This window comes from Lytechinus variegatus, chromosome 16 (genome assembly GCF_018143015.1).
Source record: "Lytechinus variegatus isolate NC3 chromosome 16, Lvar_3.0, whole genome shotgun sequence".
Taxonomy (NCBI): domain Eukaryota; kingdom Metazoa; phylum Echinodermata; class Echinoidea; order Temnopleuroida; family Toxopneustidae; genus Lytechinus; species Lytechinus variegatus.
In genome coordinates, this window is record NC_054755.1 from 1,115,611 (window position 1) to 1,143,442 (window position 27,832).

Here is a 27,832-nt window from a genome sequence, read left to right on the forward strand (position 1 = left end):
TTACACTATAACATTAACACGACCTTATTTGTTGACGATCGGTGGTGATATTTGATTAATGTATTTTTGTTTGAGTAACGTTTCGAACCGTCTTTTTATGATGATCGTAGTGGCTCAGCAAAAGGCTATCATTTTGATCACTTAATCAAATTACAACAAAAGGGATGATAACAAAGAAGAAAGAGTCTATTTTCTGTTTTATATTTTAATTGCGGTGAGCAAATAATGGAATTCAATAACGACCCTAAATTCTGGACTCACTTGCTCACAAGCAGGTGCATTAGCAAAAAATAACACCCAGAAAATAGTGTGAGGAAATTACTCACACAATATATAACGGAATAAATAAGCAAGCGCCGAACGGGGTATATGAAGCATCTTTCGGTTATTTCTTTTTATCCTTCAATCAATCAGTAACATAATATCGGACTTATCCAATTTCATATAACCCGATCTACGATATGAGCCTCGGCCGTACGTGATAACACGTTTATGTAAGGCGGCCGAATTGAGGTATTCTCGTAAAGTAATGACACACAGATACACACACACTCCAAACCACGTATCTCCCGTGCATTCGAAATCCCATACGAATTGAACCCGGCTGCAATGAAAATACACACAACTCTCTTTGTGAATGACGTCACACCTCGAGCTCAGACCGGGGAAAAGCATGGTATACTTTATCATTGCCTGCAAAGTATTCTATAGCTCAATAAAAGCACGCTGAAAATCGCATACACCACGTCCCGCAACGCCGACAGAGCACGCGGGTGAAAGAAAAAAGAAAAAGATCGCAAGACTTCGTTGAAATTTTTCTTTGGAGCCGGTAAGCTTTAAATTGACATCTTTTCATATCTCGTGAGCTTACAAATTAGAAAGTTCACCTTTTATCCTAACTCATTATGTATTTCTTGTTATTTTTGAAGCACGGGTTCGGTTTATATAAGTGTGAAAATACATCGTTTTATTACGATTTTCGGCTGTGTTTATGTTTTTCCTTTATATTTTTTTCCCTCCCTTTCTGATTTCGCAGTTTACTTTGCGCACGCAAGCTGGTTGAGGCTTGGCTTACATTTAAACCGCTTTGAAATATGAAAAGATGATTGAATACTGCTCGCTACGTGAAACATGGATGTAACATTTTAATTTCCTATTTCTCCATATTGCGTTCGTGAATACATTTTTTTAATGTTTCTCTTTCGTTTTCTCATGTATTACTGCTGATGATTATGAAAATGGATGATGGCGGTTTATCAATGATTTGTTTGATGTCCGCATCTTTCCCCTCTCGAGGTTTTCGAGGTCATTATATTTTGGTTGTTTGGACCACGCGGTCTTGCTATAATCGAATCGATGTGAATTATTCTCTTCTCTCTAATATGGGGTCTACAATTCCCGATTCGTTGCCGCCATTTTTTTTCTCTAAATTTTGTTTCGATCGCGGTTTCTCCTTTTGATTTGATTTTTTTTCTTTCTTGTTTTATACGTTTCTGCAGTGTAGGATATATTCTATTTGCAGTAATAATCTACAAATATAACATATTTTCATTCTATTGCTTACTATATTATCTGCGGTCGATCGCAATATTGGGATTGACGCAGCGGGAAATGAATTAAACAAAGGATATCGCTCAATTTTAAAATTTTGGTTTAAGGATTTGTAATCAGGAAATCGAGTATGTTTGGATACTTTAATATCATCGGAAGCTGTGTAATGAGAGCAAAGGCTTGTATATCCGGGACCAAATTATGATGAAGACGGCCTTGCTCATTTCCGACTCAATTATCAAAATAGTGTATAATAATAGCTCCCCCCCCCCATCATCCCTCCCCACACTCCTCGATCCGGAGATCGAAACGGTCGGAAAGAAATTATGGTTGGAATTTTAGATCATTGCAAGCGATACTCCATTACGATTAAACGAGCGTGCAAATCAAGAAAACGTATTTTCTTTGAATTGTCAAGGACTTTTGAAAATAGTTACATGGCCTAAAAAATTTGCCGCCGAAAAGGGCAGTGGACTCGCTAGTAGTTGATTTATTCAAATATATAATAGCAAAATATTTTTTTAATGCTAAGTTCCTACTGTGTAAAATTATTATGAATGTAACATTATATTATGTCAGTTTATTGTATATGCATGGTGAAAAATAAAACAAACAAAATATGTGTGTGTGTTGTTTGTTTTTTATACCTATGGTGGTGATGATGATGATGACGACGACGATGGTGATAATAATAATGATAACAATGATGATAATAATAATAAAAATAATAATAATGATAATAATAATAATAACAATAATGATGATAATAATAATAAACATAATAATAATGATAATGATGATAATAATAATAACAATAATGATGATAATAATAATAAAAATAATGATAATGATGATAATAATAATAATGATGATAATAATCATAAAAAATAATAATAATGATAATGACGATAAGATCAATAACAATAATGATGATGATGATTATAATGAAGATGGTAATGACTACAACAATAGTCCCTGGTGGTGAAGATAGTGATCATGATACTAGTAAAAAAAAACTACGTATTAATATAATTATATTGATTAAGTCACCTTATTATAATGACGTTTTCTAGGGACCTTTTCTCATTTGTATTCATCAGTATTACTTTATTTGATTTAAAGTGTACTAAGTGCACATACAAATTGTATTGGGAATATCGCAATTTATCGATGACATATTAAATTAAAGCCATGCGTGCACAACTATGGGTGTGGCTCACAGCTATTGAGGTTGTATAGATACTTCGTTCCCTTCGATCGGTAATCGCCTTTTCCAGCGCACGGGATTCGTATTAATAGAAATTAGAAATCTTACATCCAGTATTGAAATACCTCATGTCAGATAATCTGTATTATTGATTAAGGTAAAATCATGCGTTGATATTAATCAGTCGTTGATATGAAATGGAAATAAGTCCAAAGTTCAACAGGCCTTGAGATAAAAGAGAAAAATAAACAAACAGTCAAAAAATTTATTTCTGATATAACAGATATGGTTTATGATTTATAAAATAAGTCTCAGAAACATGATCCACCCTGGATTTAAAATAAATCCTGAAATAGATTAAAACTCATTCAATTATTCGATTACTTTGGTTCCTGATGGTCAGGTCTAAGTGTAGTTCGCATTTATCATTTTTCTCTTCAATTTTGATACTAATACTAATCGATACAAAGGCTACTTTAATGATTATCGTATTGATACTATAATAATTAGAGATTTCGTGGCCGGGTGGTCTAAGACTCCTGACTATACATAAAAAGTCCGGGGTTCGATCCCCGGCCGCGGCACCTATACCCATGAGCAAGGCATTTAATGTGCAATGCTCTTTTATCCTGTTTTCAAATAAATGGAAATGCATTATTGGTAACTTGGTGTGCACTTGTTTAAAAAATTGTCGAATAAGAGAGTATTTTCTCTTAAAAATCAAATTATGATGATCCATCGCTCCTTTCACCGGCCTAGTCTCCGTTTGAACTAAATCAATGTATATTGAGAAAGTTTGTGAATCAGTAAGCCCTATAGGTACAATTATAGATACCCCCCCCAAAAAAAAAAAACCTTCGACGAAAATCTCACAATATTGAGTTTAGATGATACAGTCATGATAATACGATATTACATTTATATAAACACTATGTTTTATTCATTATCAGACGAACATAGTATAAAACTACCATCCATTTTCCATAAATACCTAAACCATGTAAACTGAATAGGAATGAAATGAATGATAAATGATATAGCACCTCCCTTACTGTCCCGATCAGCACATACCCCCCCCCCCCCCACCGCCCCCACTTCCGAAAGAGCGCGCCATCGTTTCATGAACACTGTCACACATAGCGCATTTTCTTTCCTTTATTTTACGTGATTTTATTTGATGAAAAAAAATCATCAAATATGGAATGGACATAGTGCGCTGTGTATGTTCGCACACGCCCAGATCAACACAGATCATAAAACTTGGTTTTCACCACGTAGTTCCAAAGTTTAATTACAGCGCTAAATAATACAGTACTTGAAGAACCATGGCAACAAAACATAACAAAAACCAAAGATCTTCAAAATGCGTCAAGAATATCAGAATAATCAATAACTGAATATACATTAAAAAAAAAACGAAAATACAGAATGCAAATTAGGCAGCTTTAGACTTGCTGACGCGGGTTTTTTTTTAAGTTAAAATGTTCTCATGCGCATGCGCAGAACAATAACTCCTGATTCTAGTTTTTATTATTATTATTTATGTTATTGTTCTGCGCATCAGTGCATGGTATCACGAAATGATTCGCTTGTCCAAATGATCATGTTAAAATGGAAGGCCTATAATAACACTTAACATAATTCTTTAAATCTTTATATCTTAAGTTTTGATAATAGTGTCTGTCTTGGTTCAAAACCAGGATCTTACAATGTAAGTCCCAAAACGTTTCCGAATGGTGTGGATGGTATAAAATACAAACATTTTAAGTTGGTGTATTTTACGATTATACACTGTAAAAACATGGGTGTTAAAACTGATACCAGTTGGTGTTAATAGAGGACCACACCCTGAGGTGTTAAAATTACACCCTAGATATTAAACATAACACCAAAGAATGTAAATGGAACAATCAAAGGTGTTTTGTAATAACACCTCTAGGTGTTAAACTAACACTGTCAATTTAACACCGGTGTAAAATGACCGCGGTGATCCTCTATGTACACCGGTTAATACCCCAGTATTTGCTATGTACATCGACATTTATTTTGATCGATTGCCCGATCAAAATTATATTACCCTTTTATTTTTTTTTCTCGGTTTCGAAATCAACCGAAGAATGGGATGGTTTATTTCCAATTCGTCCAATTGCAAGCTCATCTACACAGCAAAAACTGTGGTGTTAACCGGTGTACATAGAGGACCACACCAGTTATTTTACACCGGTGTTAAATTGGTGGTGCTAGTTTTACACCTATAGGTGATATTACAACACCTTTTGTTGTTACATTTACACTCATTGGTGTTATGTTTAATCTTTAGGGTGTAATTTGAACACATCAGGGTGTGGTCCTCTATTAACACCAGTTGGTGTCAGTTTAAACACCACAGTTTTTACAGTGTACTACCATTTGGTCTATGTACAGTTCGTCAACTCACACATTGTCTACTTTCATTAAGTCGTATGTCATTCCGTCTAATAGCCATTTGTTCCAATAGCCATTTAGTCCATATACCATTCGGTCTAATTAAACTTAAGTGTTAATTGCGCAAAATGAATGAAAAGAAAATTGGTATAAGCCCAACTGTTTATTAGACGAAATGGTAATAGACAAAATGGTGAACAGACGAAGTGGTGATTGGACCAAATGTTTATTGGACCAAATGGTGGTTAGACGAAATGTTGAAGGACGGAATGTCATTGTACTAAATGAAATTAGACCATGTATTGAGTGAGCAATTTATCGATAGGATGGGGTGTCGCTCCGAAATCCAATCATTAAATCTGAATTTGTGAAATATGTCTCTACAGGGTTTGTTTTAAAGAAAAATAAAGAAGGGCCGACAGAATGCGACACATACAAAAATTCAAATTTTCGCAGAGATTGATATTGTAGGAAGAAGAAATCCACTGCCACTACTCTTGTAATATTAAAATGCTATAAAGATACACAAGTATCATAGAGCTATTACTATGCAATCATAGAGCTATTACTATGCAAGTATCATTCCCATTATAGGAAATTTACCAATGCTTGTCATATGTTTTTAAATTACCGCTCTCTTTTTCTCTGTGCTTACAGATGATAGTGATCCATACATTGCAAGAAATCAAGAAACCCTGTTTATGGCGTCAATGGTTGTGTAAGTATTGATGTGGATTTGGAGTGAGATGGACCGGAGTGTGGGCTATATACGTGGGCCTACATGATGGGGGGGGGGGGGGGAAACACTTCTTGAACCTTTTCGAAAGCGAAAAATTGATTAAATAACTTGTACACCAGACGAAAATTAATGCATATAAACTTCGACATGTAACTTGGCAATTTCCATGGATTTTCACAGCTTACTGGTGAGTGTAATTTGGGAGCTTAGAAAATGAGCTTTATCTGCCATACGCCTCTCTATGACGTCATGTAATGTGAACGTAGTCATGTGATTAGATGTATTTGTATGTGAAACAAAATCTAAATTAAGAATATTTCCTTCTTTCAAGATTACAATTTAGAATTTTCAAAGATAATTTGCACATAGAGAGATAGTGAAATATTTGGTTACTTAGCATGCCTAGTGTAACGAGAGAGCTCTAGATCACATGTAAAGCATTTTAAAAAATTTTATTTCATTTATTATTATTTTTTTTTTTGGGGGGGGCTCGTGTATGGTTGTGGATGCTATGGCAGGCAGCTGTTATATAATCTGAATGCAGGTGCACATGTTTAATGCTTCGTCAATCCAGCAGATGAAAAGTATACAATTAATAAACACTGTAAAAACTGTGGTGTTTAAACTGACACCAATTGGTGTTTATAGAGGACCACATCCTGAGGTGTTAAAATAACACCCAAGAGATTGAACATAGCACCAAAGAGTGTAAATATAACAACCATAGGTGTTGTAATAACACCTATAGGTGTAAAACTAACACCACCAATTTAACACCGGTGTAAAATAACTGGTGTGGTCCTCTATGTACACCGGTTAACATCACAGTTTTTGCTGTGATTAAGCTGCTGATTTTTAGTAAGTATTTATCAAGAGATAGAAACTATTTTTCATAAGTTCGAATTCATAATATTTAAAGGAAGAAAATAATAGATCTTTTACAAATGCAGTCTACATATTGTGTACAATACAGGTCGGTGAAAAGCACAACAAAGTTCACTTTTCGAGGTGTTCCTTGAGCTAAATACACGTCTTGAATGCAGTGTAATGCAACAGGTATTGTTGTATTTTATTTTGTCAAGTTTTCCGAGAATTTTCCGTTATTTTAATTTTCGATATGGTCTTTGAATTTACCGATAACTAATATGGAAAGTTTGTACTTATATCCTTTTAATGATAACAAGGTTTATTCCACCCCCGATAAAAAATGAAGTCAAGCAAACGTAACGCTAAAAGTTACGTAAACATACTGTGCAAAATAAGAAAATTATTACATATTATCAGATTTCTATGTAAAAAAAATGAAATTTGGTCCGAATCCAAAGTTCCATTTCTTTTGTTCATGAACAGCCATAGTTTCTATACTCCGATTGAGCTTTAATGGCCGAACTGGCTATATAAAGCACTTGAACTCGCGTACGTTAATTTTCATAATACACCAGGCGTCAAGGCCCTATTATCAAAATTACTTTTCATAAATACATAATTATCACAATTTACAAACAAAAAATGATCTTGCTTAGAATGATTAATGAAACTTGGTTGGTTTATATCTGGTTTTATTGTCGATACCCATTCAGTTTTGATATACATCATGATCAATTACATCTCAATAGCCATTGAGTTTTTCTTTCGATGATATAAATGATTTTAAAAGTGCGAAATACAGGGTGGGGAGGGAGGGGAGGGGGGGGGCAAGTAAACGCTATTTGGCACTTGAGTACTGATCGCTATCAAAGTTCAACTTTATATGATTCCTTCTGTGAATAAAATGTGGACATACTTTTTATTATTGTTTAATTTCATCTTCGATTTCCTCTCGTCTATTATCATCATCATTCCAGTCATACACATTTTTTTCCTCTTCCCACTTTATTACCCGTTCTCCTCTTCCATCCGCCCGTCTTCACCCCCCCCCCCCCTCGTAAAATAAGCGATTGCGCTGAAGAGAAGGCTACAGCATAATAGATGAGGAATGTAATCACGGGTTTTGATTTATACATAGCATTGTTTATGCAAAGACAAAAGAAGAAAGGCAGTTTCATGTGAGGCGAGAAAGAGGGGGAAAAGAGAAAGGGGGGGGGGGGGTAGAGGGAATGAGGGATCGGCAAGCATCAAAACCGAAACATCAGCTTGGGTTACCGTGATCATAATTCATCACACGATACGTCAGGAAATCATGGGATTGAGCGAAAGAGAATTGTGGACAAGGATGAATTGACTGCAGTTAATAATTTATTTCGTGTCAGGTATAGAGTTTGTGAAAGTTTGAAACTGAGGCTAGAGATTGTACCCCCCCCCCCCTGCTCTATGCACCAATTTTATAATGCGATTTGCAATTTTTAATCATCATTAACATTTTGCATCATATTTTGTAAAGTTTATACATTTTACTTTCCATTACATAATTCAACTGCCCGGGATCGTTTAAGCATCTACAGAGAAATAATACGCTTGTATATTACGAAAGATTAATGAAAAGAGAAGAGGTCCTAAATTAGACGCCTGAGGCACACCTATCGTATTGTAAGCAAGCAGTGAACAACCATACAGATTGATTTGCAGTTATCATGGTTATATCATCAGATTATTCATTAAGATAGTAGTCCTGAATTGGCAGATTGCATTAGTTAAAAACCTTTTACCATTTGGGTCAGAATAAGAAAGAAAATAGAACATTATCTATACACATATTTCATCCGAAGTCATTTTTTTAAAGGAATATCATCCGCCATTTCCACAGCCCTTATAAGTTTACACCTTACAAACTTTCGTTTGAACAAAGTTTGATCTTGGAATTAGAACGATATCATCATGGACCTACTATCATAAAGGTCTTGCGGGTAAAATTGATCCCGCACTTTTACGCGAGATTCACTTGACCCCCACACCGTCTCTCCGACCTACACCTACGCATGCTCACACGCATTGCCCTCTATTTCCTCACTTTTTTTCTTGCGTGTTTAGAGTTTTATATGGCAATATGCTTTTTTCCTTCATTGCGTAAATATCGACTGATCACGGAAATGTAACTCCTTGACTTCAATCCATTTATGTACCGTATTCATGCGTGTGGCTGAGTAAAAGCGCCTTGAAATGAAGGTCAATCGAGCTTATATAGTGCCGATCGCAATGAGTCCGCCATTCAATTGCCCCGTCAATTGCTCAGTAAATGATTGTAGCAAGTTTTGTAAAGATTACTGTTTATGAATTCGCTTTGTGGTAAAGGGTAGTGAGTTGGTTTTGTTATCATTAACGTGCGAATGGGGATTGTTGATGAGCAGATCCCCCCCTCTCTTGAGTACGGCTGGTAGGAAAAACCTGTTGATTACACTAATCTAGCACATGATTTGTTTTGCAATCTGTGATATATTCATTCACTGTGTCTTAAAAGTAATAATGTTTTATTAAGTATTGGCAAAGCGAACGACAATTGAAAAGTACAAACAAAGAAAAATACGAAAGAAAAATAAAAGACGAGTTGACGATATTAAAAGGCTGAAAAGGAGGAGACGATACTCGATAGCCATGAAAGACGTAGATTAAAACAAGAAGAAGAAGAGAGAGAAAAGAAAATAAAGATTTAGTTGAAAATTCTAAACATTTGTATATATGTTGGACCTCAACAGCTCTTTAGATTGACATTCAATGATACGTGCAGTATACATGTATTATATTACATGTTGCGTTTTTTATAATGCTGTATTAAGAAAGATATCGTAGGGCCTATTACTTTGTCATATTGATTTTTTTTGTTTCTGGATGCGAAAACGGCCCACATGGGCCAATCAATAAATCAATGCAAAATAAAACCATATAATTAATCTTGATGGATTCAACGAATACATTTACATAATGTCGTATCTATATGAAACACACACCTGGGGACAATGCGAACGTCATGCCCCTTTCAACCGCCGACAAATCGTGGCATGCAGATCGGGCGGCGAATTAATTCGCGCCATTTCTGGCACCGGGGACTAAGCCTGGCTCACGCCCGTGTGTTTTGGGCTTGCGGTCAGACGTTTGACCGAACCCAGGCAAGCGTAAAAGGCAACACAACGCAATGAGACGAGCAAATACGTGGTCAAATCGCAAATAAACGCAAAGGGCTTGCGTTCTACCTCATAGCTCGTTCCCTCTGTCGTGCGATCCATTACGAAAGCCACGGTTGGTCTTTCTTAACTGATCGCGATTTTTTTAACCATTGCAAACTCTTCTACGGTCAATTCGATTGCCACGACTGATCTGATTATGATCTGATACGATCTGGTAAGATCACTACGTTTACGTTTGATTTATGGCGCAAATCGTGACAGAGGGAACTAGGCATCAGTTAGCTTAATTTTTTTTCGAACATCCATAACTGAACGCAAGAAAAAAATGCGAGCATTGTCGCACGAATACAAGCAAAAGCGAACGGCTTAAGCCAGAGTTATACCTTGGTCACATTTGTTCCACGGCGGCCGTACGGCGAGTCGAAAACAGTCGTTTTATTCATTTTTATTCAAACCACCTATATGTAGCTGGTACAAAAAATGTTAAAACGCGACTGTTTTCGACTCGCTGTACGGCCGCCGTAGAAAAAAAAACACCTTTATGTAGCTGGTACAAAAAAATATTAAAACGGCTGTTTTCGACTGGCCGTACGGCCGCCGTAGAAGGAATGTGACCAAGGTATCACACCAAAATTCAAATTCTCCCAAATAAATTCGAACCGATTCTCGCCGAATCCGGCCTAATTGGGTTTGTTTCGGTGGCTTCGAATGTTCCTGAATCCTTCTTGATTTTTCTAGCATTCACGGAGGGAGAACAGAATGCTCTCGAATTCGGATGGATTCGCAGCTGATTCGGTCCGGGTATAACGCGGTCTCTACGCAGGCAGACAGTGTCTGGGCTAGATTTAGCTCGACCTGACTCGTGTTGTAGGCCTATGCATGTTTGTACGATGATTGTAAGTGTTTATTTGTGAGTAAAGACCAAATAACTTTCAAATCGTGGGCAATCGTACGGTCGCTATTCATTTCACGACTAGATATCAAATTCGCTTTTACTCTAATAAGTATAATAGCGTACTCACAGATGGGAACATAGGTGATGATTTATAACTTTATAGTAAGATATCCCATTTTTCAATATTAGCATCAAACTCTACTACGTTTTATTCCAAAATCTGGCCGCAGACCAATCATAAGGTGTGCGGTGGCCATACTGGTCTTGCCGACCCCACCCCCCCAAGAAAAAAAAACACACACACTTCTGCGCGAACACGAAAGGAAGCTTTGAATTCATCACACAACGTAAATGATAGTGATGTTTTGAGAAGGAAGTCGTTGGGTTCAAGATTTTCCAAAGCACGCATATCGCACAATACGGGTGTACAATTTTATCGCTTGTGCAAGGCGTTATTTTCTCAATTAGAATTATTTGATTTACAGAATTGTGGCCTAAAACCTCCATAAATTCGGGTTTGACCTAACACGGCGGAAGGCCATAGCCGATAATCAATCAGCTATGGTCAACTGAGACAATTAAATTAATACACACTCGATTAAACGCTCATACGCACACACACCCAACCTTACACACACACATCAAATTCTCATATTTAACATTTAACGAATTCATACTGAAAAAACTTTGGACGACAATATGCTGGTTCCACTGCTTTATATCGGCTTCGTACCGATATAAATATTTGCAATCCTCATCATGGTTAGAAATAGAATGACTGAATACTTATTTGTAAGATGTTATTATTTCGCCATGCTGTGAGCGATACCAGCACAATCTGTTCACGATAATAACACACGTACAGAATTATTCCTGCAGTCCACGCTATATCGTGATTGTTATCAATACTGATTTTAAACTTGTTTTGCTGATGCTGTTGACATTATTGCTGTTATTATTATTATCATACAAGAACTGTGTTTTTACTATTATTATTGTTATAATTATTATCATTAAGTTTATTATATGAAAACAGACATACAAAAGGTTTGCGACGTTCCCTCATGGGACTCGTATGACGTACAAATGAATAGAAGCATTTTGGTACTCCTTTGTTGCAAGTCTGATTTCCGTGGTATTTTTTTAAAGGAGTACCACTACCGGTACCAATTAATATCTCTGATTATTATTATCATGCTATTATTGTCAATATTTATGACACTATGGTCACACAGCAAAAACTGTGGTGTTAACCGGTGTACATAGAGGACCACATCAGTTATTTCACACCGGTGTTAAATTTGTGATGTTAGTTTTACACCTATAGGTGTTATTACAACACCTTTGGTTGTTACATTTACACTCTTTGGTGTTATGTTCAATCTTTAGGGTGTAATTTTAACACCTCAGGGTGTGGTCCTCTATTAACACCAATTGGTGTCAGTTTTAACACCACAGTTTTTACAGTGTATTGTTTGAATAATTTGATATGACTATATATTAATAATCGTATTCGTGAGCAGTGTATTTTTGTAGGTAGTCAAGACTCGTTTATGACGATAAACAGCGTGTGTGTAGAATATATTAATAGCCACTTCCCACAATTTTCAGAACCTTCCTTTTTGTTGTAAATTTCTTCGAAATTCCATCTAAAATGTATATCAAATCCTATTTATTTTTATTACAAATACTGAAAAAACTCCGTCTCCATCGCTTCGTCCTGTCGCATGTCACACTAACATGAAACCGATTTCTATACCGATAACGTTGTTCACAATGCCATACCATTGGTCGGTTTTGAGTCGGTTTCATGCGTGTGCCTTTTAAGTTTCCTTAAAGGGATGCTCCGGGCTGAGAATACTTATATCTAAATAAATAGAGTAATATTCACAAAGCAAAATGCAAAAAAAAAATCATCAAAATCGGATAACAAATAACGAAGTTATTGAATTTTAAAGTTTAGCAATATTTTGTGAAAACATTTATATGTACGTCGTCATGAATATTCATTAGGTGGGCTGATGATGTCACATTCCCTTTTGTTATGTTATTACATGAAACCATAATTGTTTTTTCATACATGTTCCATGAAAAATAACTAATGTACTGAATAGTTGTCAATCCAATTGGTTTAGTTTTCGGTAGATTTTTTAATAAATCTAATTTCATAAAATAAAATAGACCAATCTTCAGCCCACCTAACGAATATCCATAAAGACATGCCTAGAACTGTTTTACCTGAATAATGCAAATGTTTAAAATACACTAACTTAGATATTTGTTATCCAAATTTTTCAAATTTTCAGTCTTTTGATTTGTAAATTTTACTCTATTGAAATATAAATATCTTCAGCCTGGAGCATGCAACTTCGAAAGAAATGTTTTGTTTAAGGAGAGGGACTTAAGGACAACGTGATCGGAGATCACAAAGAGTTCATGGTGTCCAATACGTCTAGTATTCTACGTGAATAGAAAATGTCTTGTCTTACATGTTTTAATGACCATCCAAATATCACAATTCAATCAAATGAATCAACCGAGCCATTCTGAACTTATTATGGTATTTCGTTTTTATTTATCTTTTTTTATCATGTATATAGACCTACTGTATCAAAGTAATCAAAACTTTAACGGCCCTCTAAGTTTTTTTTTAATTTTATTTGAACTAATATATAAATAGAATAAAAAATTAGTGGAAATGATACCACAAACAATAAATAACATTTCAGCTTTATAGTCTTTTTTAAAGGACACTTCCGAAATGGAAATAATGTTCAAGGGCAGAATAATAGACAGTGTGTATTTGATGCAAATATATTTCTTGCAAATATTTGGTTGTGTTTTCAGTCAAGGTCGACGTGTGAATTAGCTGCACGAATTTCTCTCGAAAAATAAACATTGCTCTACAGATTCTGACATGGCGTGGCTAACAAATGCAGATATTTGGATCGAATTCCGTTGTTTGTTTGTACAAAGGAAATATTGTTCATGGATAAAATGTTTTCCACGGCTCATGATAACGAATAGGGAATGGTTTTTAGCGAATATTTATATTCATGACTTTATTTGATTAGGCCTGAACGTGTGCGTTCTTGTTTGTGTGTGTGTGTGTGTGTGTGTGTGTGTGTGCGCGCGCGGGGGGACTCATTGTGGGTTATGAGGAAGGGGGCTTATATCGTGGGTGTTCGCGGTACAGTCTTGCCCCTGAATACATCACGTTATTTATGTAATTCGTAAACAAATTAAGCGAGCCTTCCGCAAATCAATGGCGAGATTTATTAGCTAGTCGCTGCGAATGTTATTTGCGTCATCATTTGAAAATGCGTGCGAATCACGGTATTTTTACGAGTATGAGCGTGATCTCAATGAATTACAGCTTAGAAAAAAGGAAATGATGCAATGGAAGTCATTATAATTACGCCCATACGAGGCTAATAATACAGCACTCATTTATTTACTTTGTCATCCACAAGAAAGATGTTGGCATAAGGAAATTTCGTTTTGTCTGTCCTGAATGTATGCCCTAATCACAGCTGATTTTTTTGAAAGGTGTTTAAAGAATTGGCAAGTTTGAAGCGATTCGTTTGAATGTATTAAAAAGCCAGATACAATTCAGATTACAATAGTTTTGGGGTAAGCGTAATGTACTCTGCGAACCATGACACGTACGAGTCGAGTATAAGCCAGTGCGTAGTTCCTTTCTGCGCATGATCAAAAGATTCTACGCATGATCAGAGGAAGGTCATTTATAAGCACCAACTTTCATGTCTTGATTATTCATATATTCTTTTGAATTGTGGTTTTCATTTACATCCACAAAAAAAAACAATGCGCCCACGAACGACTGGTATTTCACAGTTTGCCAAGTACATTGTGCAACATGCTATGATATGCATTCAAAGAAGGAATGCAACAAATACCTTCATAAAGTGTTCATTGGTGTGCTATTCTAGTCACCTGGTCTTTTCAATTTCTTCATCCTGCTATGTAAGGCAAGCTTACGTAATATCTTGCTTTGAAATCTGCCTATCATAATGAAAGAAATGAAAGGTCATTTGACCAAAATTGTCCCTGAAGTAACTACGAACTGGTCTGTGGGGGGGGTCTGCACTATGTAGGTCTTTACACGTTTATTTATCGAGAATAATTGATCCTATTGAGACCGTGGTTGTTAACGCAATTTATTTACTCTGATATTTACTTTTCCGTTGACTAACAATTGAAGAATTAAGGCATGCAAGTATCGAATACCCGGCGAATACCATGTTCACCTATCTTAAGGATTAGAGTTTGTTTCCCCCTTCGTGCGTAGTGAATCTTGTTGTTAAAGGTTGCCTTCATGCCCGCCTTTTTGTGTAAATCAAATGTGTGATACTAAATTACTATAGTACTAGGAGTCATGTGATTTGTGGGGAGGTGAGTTTTAACATTATTCTATAAATTTATATACGTAAAAGCTTAGCAGCAACAGCGGTGAAATGAAATGTCACCCCCCTGCTGAACTAGACAAAGCGTAAGTGGTAAAGGGCTTGATTATATTTACCGTATATGGCTCAATTTGTCTATGTCATTGTGAACCTGTACCAAGTATGGTGCTACAAAAGAAAATAATTATTATTCACTCTCTATTTCATGCATGGCCTCTCGCAAAATTATTTCATTTCATTCTGTGTTACTCATTCAAGCACCATCGCTGTAACAACCAATTTGAATAATAATGATTAAAAATAACATCGGCGACATGTCTGTAGCCCTGAGGGTTCGCCGTGTTCCTTTATTCAGGTAAAACACAGCGCAAATGCCATGTGATGCTCTCTATTCGCGAGTGTGAAAATAACGGGCATTTTCCGAAGAACGGACATTGTACTTAAAGAACTAAACATGGTATTAGAATGCTTGAATTTTCATGTACATGTATTCAAATTCTGGCCTAGTTTACTGGTGTCATTTGATATACGAACCACCTCTTATTGATTTTACTTTCTAGTCTTGCGCAACTTTTGAGACCAATTTTGCGTCACCAGGGTACGCGGTTACGAAATTACGCAACATTATGTAAGTGCATGTCAGACCCCAAAAACGTGATTTCGTGTACAAAGTCAATGCAAATTGTGTTTTCAACCAAAAAACATAAATGTATGATAATTTTTAGTTTTGATGGTCTAAATGTGTTTATGTTATGTTGTATGTGACCTCCGAAGAGTCCTCAACAAATTTCATTAAAAAAACAATGAAACAAAAGGTCCAAAAACAAAGAAATACATAATAAATTTCTAAAAAGCAATATAATACATAAGAAATTGAGTTAGAAGAAAAAGTATGTTTTCGCATACTAATTACGCATAAACTAGCATAATCACTCGATAGGAATTTGCTTGAAATTAATTACTATACGATTTTGTTAATATGTTCCAGACAAACTGCGTGTAAATTTTGGCGCGATCACGCCGCGGTCGACGGCCGAGATCTCAAAGGCGGCCATATGAACTCCCAAAATACCCCGGCCTAGATAGGGTTAACTACAATGACAATATAGGCGCTCAAGGTGTGGGTAAATGTCTTGCTGAACATGGCAGGGATCGAACCCACGTCCTTTAGATTGAAGGATGAGAGTCATAACCACTAGACCACGACACACCCAACTGACGCATACATGACGGAAAATAGAAAATAAAGAACAATAACAACTCTGGATCGAGTGGGTGTATTTCCATGGAGAAAATATCGATGTAAAATGGTCACAAGGAAAAACATATTGTTCGAAATTTCTGATCACGTGATTCGCCACCGCGAGCGTGAGAATCCTACAAATTGGCTCACACGGACATATTACTGACATGATGTTAAACATTCGCTGTTGTTCGTTGGATTTTCTGCATTTTGAATGGAATTGAAATAAAGCATTAGAATGTGTACAAGATGAAAAGAATAAGGCCAATGGGACAATGTATAAAAGGGTCTTTGTTGATTTGTCTATTAGTGGTGCTTGGATTGTCATGGAGTTGAGCTATTCATCTTATTTTAAGAAGCTGTATTTTCATGATATATTACCAAGTTACCATGGCATCATCACGTTCATTCAGATAATAAACAAACATATCATCTTGAGCCTCGTTGCTTTTATTTCGTACCTGATGTTGGATTTTACATGCTTAAGAGGTCGGCAATGTTATGAATAAAATGGATATGAAGATTACATTGAATGAAAATGATAAACGACACTTTGTTTCTATACTGATGAGGTAATCTGTTCATCATGAGTGTGTATTGATACATCAATAGGCCTATACATCTGTATACATGGTATATATTTGGGTAATAGGTTCGTGCTGCACTGTAAAAACTGTGGTGTTAAAACTGACACCAATTGGTGTTAATAGAGGACCACACCCTGAGGTGTTAAAATAACACCCTAGAGATTGAACATAACACCAAAGAGTGTAAATGTAACAACCATACGTGTTGTAATAACACCTATAGGTGTAAAACTAACACCACCAATTTAACACCGGTGTAAAATAACTGGTGTGGTCCTCTATGTACACCGGTTAACACCACAGTTTTTGCTGTGTGGACAATAAAAAACGCGTGTGAAGTAAAGAGTCCTAGATCAGCAGAGTATTTTGAAAAAAAAAATCCAATCGCTTGAATAATTTACTTAATAAATTTCGTGTTAAAAATAGGGGGTGGGGGTTAATGTTTGTCTTGGTGGGGGGAGTGGGGAGGAGTCAACAAATGCCTTTAACAACGTCACACATGTTATGCGTGATTGTACCAGGTGCAAGTATGCCACTATACCATATGCCGTACCGAAAAAAATCAATAAATTCTAATAGCCATTTAGCTCGAGGTTTAAGACAAAAAATATCAATAGAGAAAAAGAAGGAAAGAAAAGTGAGTAAAATCGTTTTAAAGACGAACATCATTGATATTATTAGTAATTTTTTAAACACAGTCAATCAGCGTATCATAGTACCCTTTTTTTCCTTTAAAATTTACTTATGAAATGTTGGCAAGATCATGAGGAATACTTATTCTTTTGGCCAATGACAAAATAATAATAGGCGATACTGTTGTTTTGTTCTACTAGTCCGTCTTTCTTCTACTTCTTCTTTTTTGGAGGGGGGGGGCTGTTGTTTGAATATTTCTTAAGCTTTAAATCCACCGGGTGTTTCAAATTCGTCAATGTCCGTTTCTAAGCTCTATCAGCATACATTTATTACAGCACCTTACGCGATACACATCTAGCGGTTTAACGATTGTAACAAGATCGCTTTAATTGTTCCGCTGTACTGCGTCCTTACCTTGCGGATATAATAATAGAGGGTTTTAGTCCTACACCTATACTCAAATAACACCTTCAATTGCATGCCCTTTCCCCACCCTGTACCCTCCGTGTGGCCATTTCTAGTACTGTTTCAAGAAAGATTGTACATTGTAATGATCTTTATCATCGTAATGATCTTTATCATTATCCTTTTCTTCTGTCTGTAGGATTTTAAGTGATACTATTGCATTAGAATACATTTACACGGAGATTATACAATGTGTGGATGTCATATTTTCATTCGAGCCAAGTTATTTATTTTTATGAAACTGAGCGATGTGAAAGGGAAAGCTTTATGAGGAAGTGTGAGGAAAATGTCTTGTTTTGTTTGAAGATGTGCGCTCGGGCTTTAATAACATTCGATTGTGAAGCCAAGAAAGGTTGATATTATCGTACCGGGTGTAATATAGCAGTAATATTGCTTTCAAAGATAGGGGAAGCAGAAAAACCCATCAATTTTGAAGAAGGAAAAAGAGCGACTAGGGTAATGATACGTCGGAGATCTCAATTCAAACATCGATGTGTCCTATTTATGTATTGCTCTCTCCACGAGCCATACGTGATATACCCCGTAGAGTTTCGTTCTGTTTTTTCGCGTCATGACGAAATTGAGCTCAAATGTCGCGTGTTTTTCGTTTACGGCAATCTTGTCTTTGAATCACTTCGAGGACCCTGGGCATTGGACAAGCTTTGATATTATTCACATCATGATCACGAATTAAACAACGAATTTCCTTCACATTTCTTTGCATGTGCATAATAGGAAGTTGCTGATTGGTTGAAACTCTTTTGACGTTCTGTGTTAAGGATTTCCCTCTTGTTTTCTTAAAACTCCCATTAGTCTTGCAGAAATTCCGCAAGAAACGCGGCAAACGACACTTGAATCGTTGCCTTTCTTTAAGGAAGTGAAAATCTAAAGAAAATCGATTTCTCAAACATGATATTAGATATATACCTTTATTTGACACATTTCACATAATTCTGAACACAATACAAAAACAATATAACATCAGGAGAATTAACATGGTGTAAAATCAGACACGGCACCATTCATCTAAATAAATTATTAAAGCGATTTGAAATCAAAGACAATTTAAAGTATGTGAATGAGGGAATCTACATAAAAAAGCAACGCTTGTTCAGTAATATGTAGGAGAGGACAATGAAATGATTCGATTACATAAAGAAATGCCAGAATAAATTATAGGGGGTGAGTGTAATTCGATAAGAAAGGATGTCTCTAGAGATATTGACGAAGATTATGAATTATATAGATCGACTGCTTGCGCTGAAATTTCGTAAATATATCTTTAAAAGTAAATGACGATTGTTATCTCATCATGTACATGTAGATAACATTAGTAAAACAACGAACATCCGCTACACAAGTGAATCAATACAGTTGAATTAATGAATTACATTTATTAAACAAAAAACATTTCCGCTATACTGTTGCCGTTTTTGTTGACATGCAAATGAATATAATATCGTTATCAGTCGTCTCGCAATATATGACTTCATTATACTACCTGTAATTTATTTTCTATACTGAAACTTTACCTTGAATAATATCAAACAAGCTGCGAGAGAAATGGCCTCTGACGTTGTCTGCTTGAAAACGGATACCGTACATTCTTAACATATTTTGAAATATAAAGAAATATATAAAGCCCGAACGAGGGAGCTATGATGAAAATCTTGATTCATTTAACGATAGTTGTAGTGGTAATTTAGAATACCTTACTGTCTTTATTAAAAGGCAGCTTTTTCATTTCTTTTCCGGATTCGTTCTCGTGATTAAGCTGATTTGACTGTGCAAACGATCGTTTAGTTTGTGTGTGGGTGTGTGTGTAAGTGTGTGCGTTAGAAATCGGCGTGCTTGATCTCTCTCCCTCTCTCTCTCCTTTTTCCTAACCATTGCACAGTTTATTGATTGGAGTGAATTAATACATGCCCAAGCATAGATAAAATGGTTCGCAATTACAATAATGCCTTGATATGCCGTGCGAGGGTAGCGTGTAATTCGGGGTAGATCTTATATTTCGGCGATAGCTCTTTGTGAGGTAACTAAACGTTCAGCCTGCTTTTTTGTGGCGGTAAGCATTTCGTCTCTTCTTTTCTCGTGTTCGTATTTATGGTACCATTTCAACTTGTACTTAACGGCTCCGTATTTTATCATTCCGACTTAGCATCAACTCCTTGAGTTGAGCGTGATGCGTATGCGATAGAATTCGTTTTCAATCGACGTACCATATCATGATGATGGATTCAGTTTAATAAATGTGTAGTGTTTTTAAAAGTCTTATAAATATGAATGAATTCATTAAATTTTGAATAGCAAAACATTTCCATGAATTTAATGCTAAATATATGAGCAATTTTAATATAGGTCAAATATCTTCTTATGGTGGCCTGTGTGCTACCCATTTTGGTTATTGCAAAAATAGTTACTTATTATAATTGTATTTTTTCCTTTTTTACGTGGAAAATGATCAAATGACGTATTCATTATCGTAAAATGAATCGTCCAAGCATCAGCGTTTCATTTTCGTTGATTTATGTTGTCGGGTATCATTACGTCTACCCGATCCCGTTTGTTAGCGTATGAATTCAATTGTATTTCTGTATTTGTATTAAATATTTTATTTCTATTTCTCTTCCTTTTCGTTGAAAGACTTGTACGCATCACTTTGCTTGCATGTAGAACAGATACCGAAAATGAGTTACCCTGGGGAATCATTCGAAAATATCGTGTTACGAAACACGCATGTTAGTTAAGGGTGATGTATTGTTCTGGAAACAAAACCTTTATTTGCATATCTTCCAATGAATAACAAAACTAAATAATCGTTATCCCATAACCAGGAAGTATGCTATATCTATGTTTTTGTCTTTTTTTAATGGCTAAAGATCTTGAAAGAAATCTAATATTTGTGGAAGTTGGTATCGGATTCGAAAGTGATAAATCGGTGTGGATAGCTTGAAGCAGGGAAATGATTCTCTCAGCGTGAAGGAAACCAGTAAAGAGAAGGCCATTGTATACAAAATAAGCAACTTAAAATCGCTGATCATCTACGCAGATATTTATGACTAGCAGTTCGCGCAAGGACAAAGGAGACGATATACTGGGTGTGGCGAATGATCGCTGCAATATTTCATAAATTCAATTGTCCTCCAAGGTCATTTTTAGAATATACAAGGTATTCGCAAGGCGGTGTATTTGTTCAACATTTGTCATTACATCTATGAATAACCATTCTGATTTTTGTTAAATTTCATTTTACTGGTAGACCTGAATATTACACAGCAAAAAAATGTGGTGTTAACCGGTGTACATAGAGGACCACACCAGTTATTTTACACCGGTGTTAAATTGGTGGTATTAGTTTTACACCTATATAGGTGTTATTACAACACCTATGGTTGTTACATTTACACTCTTTGGTGTTAGGTAGGTCTATTTTTCTCTCTATGATTTTATGCAGATATTTTTTTACTCGTGACATTACGAAAGAGTATTATTTTGCGTGTGGTGCATTCTTTTGTTACCCGATATAAAGCGCTTTATTTTCATATGCAAATTAAAATCAGCCCGGCTGTCGCTGGTATACATCGTCCAGGTATTTAAACTATTCAACATGGCCGCGGTGTTCTAACCCCACTCATCTCCGACCATATGAAATAATGTTCCAGTTCTTGCACACAGATTGGTACGCGGTGGCTGGTATAAGGGGGTTTATGCGTGGTATGCCGAAATCGTCATCATTCGTAGACCTTGTGGAAATAGCCCCATTATTAATGTGTGCGCTTTGGTCATAATCATGATTATCGCCATTGACGTACTTCGTGCGTGACGGGTAGTGAAAGGTGGGGTGGGGAGATGAAGAGGGGGGGGGGGGGGGTATGAAATCGCTTCAGGGTCGAGTAATCCTTCCCTGGCGATCTCTTTTACTCAATTGGTAAACGGTAGAGTCGGCAACAAAGGTCAAATTCAGATCAGAATAAAAGGATGATCGATCGTAGCGCACCATCAATGTCGATTCTTTATGTTTTCGTTGAGCTTCTCCTAATCATTCCCCGTGTCGGTTAAAGTTAATGCAGTACATGTCATCATTGTTGATTCTTTATACGCCAATCGCTATAAATTTCTTTTTTTACGAAAAAAGCTAATATAGAATATCAATCTCCTATATGTTTTTGCATTCCCTCAATCCAATCGGTCAGCTTTATTGAACAACATATACAGATGAATATGAAATTGGCGGTCAACGATATTGACATTAGTTCTTAAGTTTGGACATTGAAGTTTGCTGTATTACATGACTCAATACTATTGAACTTTGTAACGCGATTTACCTTGATATAATTTTTTTAGTTACGTATTAGCCTATATTAATATCATCGGGTGATCTCGATAGGGAACACAAGCTCTATTTATAAATCTTCATAATTTGACATCCGTCTCTCAACTGAAACGCAATGAAATGGAACTTAATCGTATTTAACTGATTTTTGGGGGTATGTCTTTCATTGTTCAAAATATCTGATGCGGTGATTTACTAATTGAAATTCTTCGAAGACTTTTTCAATAGTCCGTTATTTTTTTTCTCGGCAGGCGCGGACCCACGGAAGTGAGGGGGGGGGGGGGAGCGAAGGTGTGGGGCACCCCGTAAAATTTTAATATTTCCATGGGCATTATATAAAATGCATTAATTGTGCACCCTGTAAAATGAGCGATGACCTTTTTTTTCGTGCCCTGCCAAAGTTATCGGGGTCGAAATGTCCATCAATTTTACTGGTGATCTTTTATTTTTGTTCAATTTTTCAGGCACAGTGTTACCCCGCATTTAGGTTTGACATTTAGGATCAACGTCTGTTCGTTTGCTCTGTGTTCATTGTACGTGTCAGTTCTTAAACATCGCCCGGGGTCGTGGGGGTGGGGGGGGCACCATATCGCTGTACACAAGCATGACAAACGTGATTACATGTTTCCAAACGGGCATTCTTTTTTTCATCATGTATGTACTTTGGAATTTTGTAATAGACCTCTTGAAAATTGTGAAGTTCACCTTTTCTTTTAGCCATTCAATTTTTTGTCTCCTGCATCTTCATGTATGCAGCTATTGTCTCTGGCAACACAATAGTAAATACTGTGTGATCATTAGAGCGTCTGCACACTGTGAGTGCGTGGGTGAAAAAATCCTTTCTTTAGATCGACTCCATTAAGCAAAAAAAATCAAAAGAAACTTTGCACGCAATTTTTTATGTTGTTATTTAGGTAACGTCAAACATTCAACATTTATCCAAATACTGCTTTGAAAATGTCGGATGAGATTTTGCATGCATGCACCACAAAAACGACAGTTTATACGCGGGAATACACGTGTTTAAAGGTGCCTTTTTAAAAACAGAAAAGAAATGAAAGAACGAGATATCTTACTTCATTTGACATTGACGTTCATTTTCAAAATTTTAATTTTCTAAACAAATGCATAAAACGATTGGTTACTAAACAAATAAATACTAAATAACTTTGAGTTTTATAGAATAATTATTTGATCAGTACTAAATACCTGATAACTCGACTAATAATCCCGAAGAAAGTATTTGGTAAACGTATGGAATATGAGTTCATATCAAGCAAATCACACAACGCATAATTGGCAATAATGACCATCTGTTATGAACATAGAAGAGGAAGGAAAACTGCAAAATACATTCGGGAGTAACTTGCTTTCATAAACTGATTCGAATATGGAATTCAAATTCAATTCTTCCTTCTATCGAATATATAGAAATTGCCCACACTATCAATCCACAAGCTTCCTCAGCCTAACAGTATTAATAGTTGTATGTCTACTGTCACGATTATGATAAATGAAAATTAAAGAGAAATTCCAGTAGTTGCAGTAAATACTGAGTTCATGAGAAAGTCTGTAAAACAAGGCTTAATTGTCAGTATATCATCGAGGATCTAGATCTGGTACAGTCACATAAACTGAACTTTGTGAAATCTTGAAATCTACGCTGAAAAATATTCACACTGAAGATCACCAACACAGATAAGTACACGTTGGACAGTGTATATTTATTGCTTCGAATGTCGGGCCCGACGCTTGACCAGAATCCTGTGCTTATTTGCTGATTTCTCAGCAATTACACAATTTCTACTATGGCACACATGTTTTATTTATACAAACAGACACTTTAGTGGTCATTTCATTGGATTCTGTACGAACTCATTTTGATTTCGTTACCACAACTGGAATTTACATTTAATCTCTCGCTCTCTTTCTCCCCTCTCTCTCCCTTCGTCCATCCTCCTTGCACTATGACCCTCCCCCTATCTTTCACTTTTTATCTTTCTCCTTTTCACTATCCCATTCTTTCCTTTGTTTCCCTATTCTCTTTCCTTCTATTCATCTTTATTTGTTTCTTGTCTTCTTTTTTCTTACTTTTCTTTTCTTTTTTTTTCATTCACCGCTCCCATGCCCATTTGTCCCTTCCAAACTTTACAACCTTCATAACTTTTCACAATAATTTAAACGAAATTGCTTATACTGATATGTTGCAAATTATTGTGTGTAAGTGTCTTTTCAAGTATTTCCATATTTCTCTTCTTTTTTTTCAATCCCAGGTTTTTGTGCATGACTGACCAAATGTAAAACCCGCGAAAATGATACGCCACAACCAAGCCAATGCTGTCGTCGCTCGTCGAATGGAAGGAACCGCAATGAATGGACCGTCTAATAAAATGACCCATGAGGCACATAGGTTACCAGTGGCCGACCTTGGTTCTGTTGGATCTGATGAACCGTTGGACCTCAGCAAGCCGCTTGACCTGTCTAAAAAGAGCAACAATTCCACTGTTCCTGCTGCACCACAGTCCTATGTGTCCAACGGAACACCGCGTCATGTCCAGTCTGAGGTCCAACCAATCAACCTTCACACTAACTTTAACGGAATGGACCAAACTAAAGTGCCTCCACTACGATCGACAAAGTATCCTCTACAAAGAGGATTGGCGTACGTTCAGCCTCGGAAAGCACAGTTCTCTCGCAGTGGAGGAAGCGCAGAGGGATCTGTTCCTGTTCCGCAAGCCAGCAAGAGTCCTCAAGCAAAGACCGGTGGCGCTGATCGACAGGCCATGATGAATTACGCAGCCATGCAACAACGTGTTCGTACGGAGGCAGCTAACATCGCAGCCTTGCAAGCTCAAGCTACGAATGCAGCACAGGAAGCTGTCAAACAGGCTATGGCCCGACATGCAGCTACTGCTGCAGCCAAGCAGGCGAGGAAGGAAATGGCGAAATCGACGGTACCGACTGGTGATGTCAACTACCGATCTCATAATACTAGCAGGGTGTTTGATGCTCATAGGAAGAGCCTGGACACAGCTCGTACAGCTTCTGTTAAACCTGTACAACGGATGTTGTCACCTTCGGATATTCGGACATTAGCCATTGAGAGGCAGCTCGCTCAGTTATCAGCAATGCAGTCAGACCAAGATCTACTACGCGCATATCGTCAAATGATGTCATTACCGAAAGCAAGTTCTGATGTTTTTGCTAAACAAATACCTAATCGTCTGCATACTTGCACCTCGTCAAAACCTTCCTCTAGCCATGAACCATTACTGCAGAAAAAACATTCAGGGGCAACAGACGGATTTATGGGAAGGAATAATGAAGCCAAGCAAGCACAATACACTCCTCAACAACAACAGATTATTGACTCCCACATTGCTGCTGCAAGTAAACCAAGTGGATTTGCTGCACAGGTTAGAGCTAGAGAGCAGGAGATGATCAAACAACAACAAGACTTGATCATGCGTCGGCAACGTCAGCTCATGAAAGACGTAAATAATAATCGTCGACTGTTGGATTACGCGAAGAACGAACGTGATCGTAAAGAAATGATGGCTGAATTTAACAGTAAACGTTTAGCCAATCGGGCTATCCACGACGAGGAAGCTTTTGTAAATAAGCTCGTCAGGCAAAGAGCAGTTCGCGCCCATCCTAGTCCAGAATATCTAGAAGCTATGGCTGCGTACAACGCAGCAAGGACAGGTCAAAGTCAAAAGCATACCGTCAGAAATATTCCACACACGATGTCTCCACCACCAAGGCATGGTATTTCTGTACCACAGGCTAACAAGAAACCCTCACCATCTATCTCCCCTCTTGAAGATCGCAGTGCAGTCAGTACACGCTCTCCACATGCAGAAGTCAACTCTTTATCAGAGATGCGCCGAACCATTAAACGCCCATCTTCCAGCCCACATGATGAACCAGTTCAGAGGAAAATAAGATCAACATCCTCCGACACCAGAGCCGTCAATGTTTTTCACAACGCTATTGCTGAAGTCCAGAGAAGTGTCGCTGCACAACAGATGCTTTACAATTCCTATAAAGGCGTGGCTGCAAAGAAACTGTCAAGTATCCCTGTCAGAGAGCGTCTTCTGATGGCCCGGATGTCAGAACGTGATCGTCATGAACTCATGGTTGCACAGATGATGGAAGAGCGGGCAATACGATCATTAAAGTCAGATTCTCGCTTGGGACATAAGAGAATGCAGAGCAATATCTCACCATCCGTAGAAGATGCATCATCGCACAGTGTAAGACAATCTCGCGAAAACATAGCAAAATCTACGGATAATCCCACCTTGAGTAATAACTTTCCCAGCTCGTCGCAAAATAGATTGCCACAAAACGATGTGTCACAACGGTCAGTCATGAACGAAAATGCAACTGCCGACTATTCACGCAAGCCTCATTTTGCTAAACAAAACGGTGAAGCGGTAGGACAACCTGAAGTGAAAAGAAGTAGTCGACTTCCATCCTATGACGATGCGATTGCTGCCCAAAGGTCACTTTCATCAGCAGAAAAGAAAGTCACTCCTGATGTGATGTCTACTGTAGCCCGTCAGCTGGTTTCCTCAAGTCAGGACTGGTTCAAAAATTATCTCTCTCGAGAAATGGAACTTCAAGGAAATAATGTCCTCCAGTCGGATAAAACACAAAATAAGATAGCGTCTGCTGATCACAATCCGTTTTCGAAAAACAATTCTACTAGTGACCGGTTGACAATGTCTCCTGTGGTAGAACTGACTAGGAATTCAAAGAAAGAACACAAGCCTGAGAGCGAACCAGCAGAAAACGTTGAAGAAAGGAAGTGCTTGCCGGTCAAGGAGACAAGGAAATCATCCCCTACACTTCCAGTCACCCCACCTATCCTTGATGCCCTCGGTTTAGGTGGGCGCTTGCCACCTGGAGAGAACTCTAAGGAGGAAGACCCAGAATTGAAATCTGCCATTGACGTTAAAAGGTCGTTTGGGAAACCTTTCTCTGATGTCTATCTTACACAGTCATTCCAACCAGCAGCAGATATAAAACCGATTTCTTCTCAACCCAAACCAAAACGCAAGGTGAAGCCATTCACACCTGAGAAAGCAGTCGAGGATTCGAGGGAAAACGGAAATGCGAGTGAAGAGCAGAAGAAATCAGATGCACCGTCTGATGTCAAGAACGAAGGTGAAGAAAGTCACAAGGTGAATGATCTGATGCAAGCTGATACAGCATCGCTTGGAAGCAAGGAACGTGCTTTACAGGTACCGAATCTTTACATT

At 37.1% G+C, this 27,832-nt stretch overlaps 1 protein-coding gene across 1 annotated transcript in view; it reads left to right on the top strand.

Annotated features, from left to right (window-relative positions):
* The first annotated feature begins 691 nt into the window (after positions 1 to 691).
* LOC121430370 overlaps positions 692 to 27,832 on the top strand; it is a 40,298-nt gene continuing 13,157 nt past the window's right edge. The window contains 3 exon segments of the mRNA XM_041627658.1: positions 692 to 829; positions 5,840 to 5,900; positions 24,839 to 27,814. Of these exon segments, the coding sequence (XP_041483592.1) occupies positions 24,878 to 27,814 (2,937 nt within the window). The 5' untranslated portion in view covers positions 692 to 829; positions 5,840 to 5,900; positions 24,839 to 24,877.